The sequence below is a fragment of the Oncorhynchus keta genome, unplaced genomic scaffold, assembly GCF_023373465.1.
Source record: "Oncorhynchus keta strain PuntledgeMale-10-30-2019 unplaced genomic scaffold, Oket_V2 Un_contig_7728_pilon_pilon, whole genome shotgun sequence".
NCBI lineage: Eukaryota > Metazoa > Chordata > Actinopteri > Salmoniformes > Salmonidae > Oncorhynchus > Oncorhynchus keta.
Genome location: NW_026289644.1, coordinates 22501 through 25101, shown reverse-complemented (window position 1 = coordinate 25101; position 2601 = coordinate 22501). Strand labels below are relative to the sequence as shown.

The 2601-nt window shown below is 52.6% G+C and overlaps 1 protein-coding gene across 1 annotated transcript in view; it reads left to right on the top strand.

Annotated features, from left to right (window-relative positions):
- The first annotated feature begins 2269 nt into the window (after positions 1-2269).
- Positions 2270-2601, top strand: part of LOC127926525 (intermembrane lipid transfer protein VPS13B-like) — a 16197-nt gene continuing 15865 nt past the window's right edge. Inside the window, exon 1 of the mRNA XM_052511951.1 lies at positions 2270-2336. Within this exon, the coding sequence (XP_052367911.1) occupies positions 2270-2336 (67 nt within the window). The remainder of the gene's footprint in view (positions 2337-2601) is intronic.

Genomic DNA, 2601 nt, shown 5'->3' with positions numbered 1-2601 from the left:
CCTCCTCCTCCTCCTCCTCTTCCTCCTTCTCCTCCTCCTCTGCCTCTTCCTCCTCTTCCTCCTTCTCCTCCTCCTCTTCCTCCTTCTCCTCCTCCTCTGCCTCTTCCTCCTCTTTCCTTCTCCTCCTCCTCCTCTTCCTCCTTCTCCTCCTATGCCTCCCTCCTCCTCCTCCTCTTCCTTCTCCTCCTCCTCTTCCTCCTCTACCTTCTCCTATGCCTCCTCCTTGTCCTCTTCCTCCTTCTTCTGCTCCTCATTCTCCTCCTTGTCTTTGGAGTTAACAGAGGGGCCTCCTCCTCTCTCCTTCTCCTCTCCTCCCCCAATGTCCCTTTCCCCCCCCATGTCCCTGTTCCTCCCAGGGTGACTCTGTCCCAGCGGGTGATGACTCTCCTACTGTGAACCCAGCATTGTGTTGTTCCTCCCAGGGTGACTCTGTCCCAGCGGGTGATGACTCTCCTACTGTGAACTCAGCATTGTGTTGTTCCTCCCAGGGTGACTCTGTCAGCGGGTGATGACTCTCCTACTGTGAACTCAGCATTGTGTTGTTCCTCCCAGGGTGATGACTCTCCTACTGTGAACTCAGCATTGTGTTGTTCCTCCCAGGGTGACTCTGGTCCAGCGGGTGATGACTCTCCTACTGTGAACTCAGCATTGTGTTGTACCTCCCAGGGTGATGACTCTCCTACTGTGAACTCAGCATTGTGTTGTTCCCAGGGTGATGACTCTCCTACTGTGAACTCAGCATTGTGTTGTTCCTCCCAGGGTGATGACTCTCTCCTACTGTCCCAGCATTGTGTTGTTCCTCCCAGGGTGACTCTGTCCCAGCGGGTGATGACTCTCCTACTGTGAACCCAGCATTGTGTTGTTCCTCCCAGGGTGATGACTCTCCTACTGTGAACTCAGCATTGTGTTGTTCCTCCCAGGGTGATGACTCTCCTACTGTGAACCCAGCATTGTGTTGTTCCTCCCAGGGTGACTCTGTCCCAGCGGGTGATGACTCTCCTACTGTGAACCCAGCATTGTGTTGTTCCTCCCAGGGTGATGACTCTCCTACTGTGAACTCAGCATTGTGTTGTTCCTCCCAGGTGATGACTCTCCTACTGTGAACTCAGCATTGTGTTGTTCCTCCCAGGAGTGACTCTGTCCCAGCGGGTGATGACTCTCCTACTGTGAACCCAGCATTGTGTTGTTCCTCCCAGGGTGATGACTCACTGTGAACTCAGCATTGTGTTGTTCCTCCCAGGGTGATGACTCTCCTACTGTGAACTCAGCATTGTGTTGTTCCTCCCAGGGTGACTCTGTCCCAGCGGGTGATGACTCTCCTACTGTGAACTCAGCATTGTGTTGTTCCTCCCAGGTGACTCTGTCCCAGCGGGTGATGACTTCCTACTGTGAACTCAGCATTGTGTTGTTCCTCCCAGGGTGATGACTCCCCTACTGTGAACTCAGCATTGGTTGTTCCTCCCAGGGTGACTCTGTCCCAGCGGGTGATGACTTCCTAATGTGAACTCAGCATTGTTTGTTCCTCCCAGGGTGATGACTCTCCTACTGTGAACTCAGCATTGTGTTGTTCCTCCCAGGTGATGACTCTCCTGTGAACCCAGCATTGTGTTGTTCCTCCCAGGGTGACTCTGTCCCAGCGGGTGATGACTCTCCTACTGTAACCCAGCATTGTGTTGTTCCTCCAGGGTGATGACTTCCCTGTGAACTCAGCATTTGTGTTGTTCCTCCCAGGGTGATGACTCTCTCCTACTGTGAACCCAGCATTGTGTTGTTCCTCCCAGGGTGACTCTGTCCCAGCGGGTGATGACTTCCTACTGTGAACCCAGCATTGTGTTGTTCCTCCCAGGGTGATGACTCTCCTACTGTGAACTCAGCATATGGGTTCCTCCCAGGGTGATGACTCTCCTACTGTGAACTCAGCATTGTGTTGTTTCTCCCAGGGTGACTCTGTCCCAGCGGGTGATGACTCTCCTACTGTGAACCCAGCATTGTGTTGTTCCTCCCAGGGTGATGACTTCCTACTGTGAACTCAGCATTGTGTTGTTCCTCCCAGGGTGATGACTCTCCTACTGTGAACTCAGCATTGTGTTGTTCCTCCCAGGTGACTCTGTCCCAGCGGGTGATGACTCTCCTACTGTGAACTCAGCATTGTGTTGTTCCTCCCAGGGTGACTCTGTCCCAGCGGGTGAGGACTCTCCGTTCTCCGACCCGGTGACCTGGAACAGAAGACCAGCAGTATAGGGGGGCCAGCGGAAAGGTCAGCCTCTGGATGCAGTGGATGCTGACTCCAGGTCACCGCAAGCTGTTCGCTCCCGACCCCAACGCCAAAAACACAGGTACCTGCTCCCCTTTAAAACACGGCAGTACATCAAATACTGAAACTGAATTAAAATTAAACCAACGATTATTTTATGAGGTGCTTTAAAAGTCAGATTTGTTAAATGGTAGATTTGTCTCAGTCCCCTGCTCCCATACTGGAGTCATTCAGTCTTCCTGTAATCTGGGTGTCCTTCAGTCTTCCTGTATTCTGGGTGTCATTCAGTCTTCCTGTAATCTGGGTGTCATTCAGTCTTCCTGTAATCTGGGTGTGTCATTCAGTCT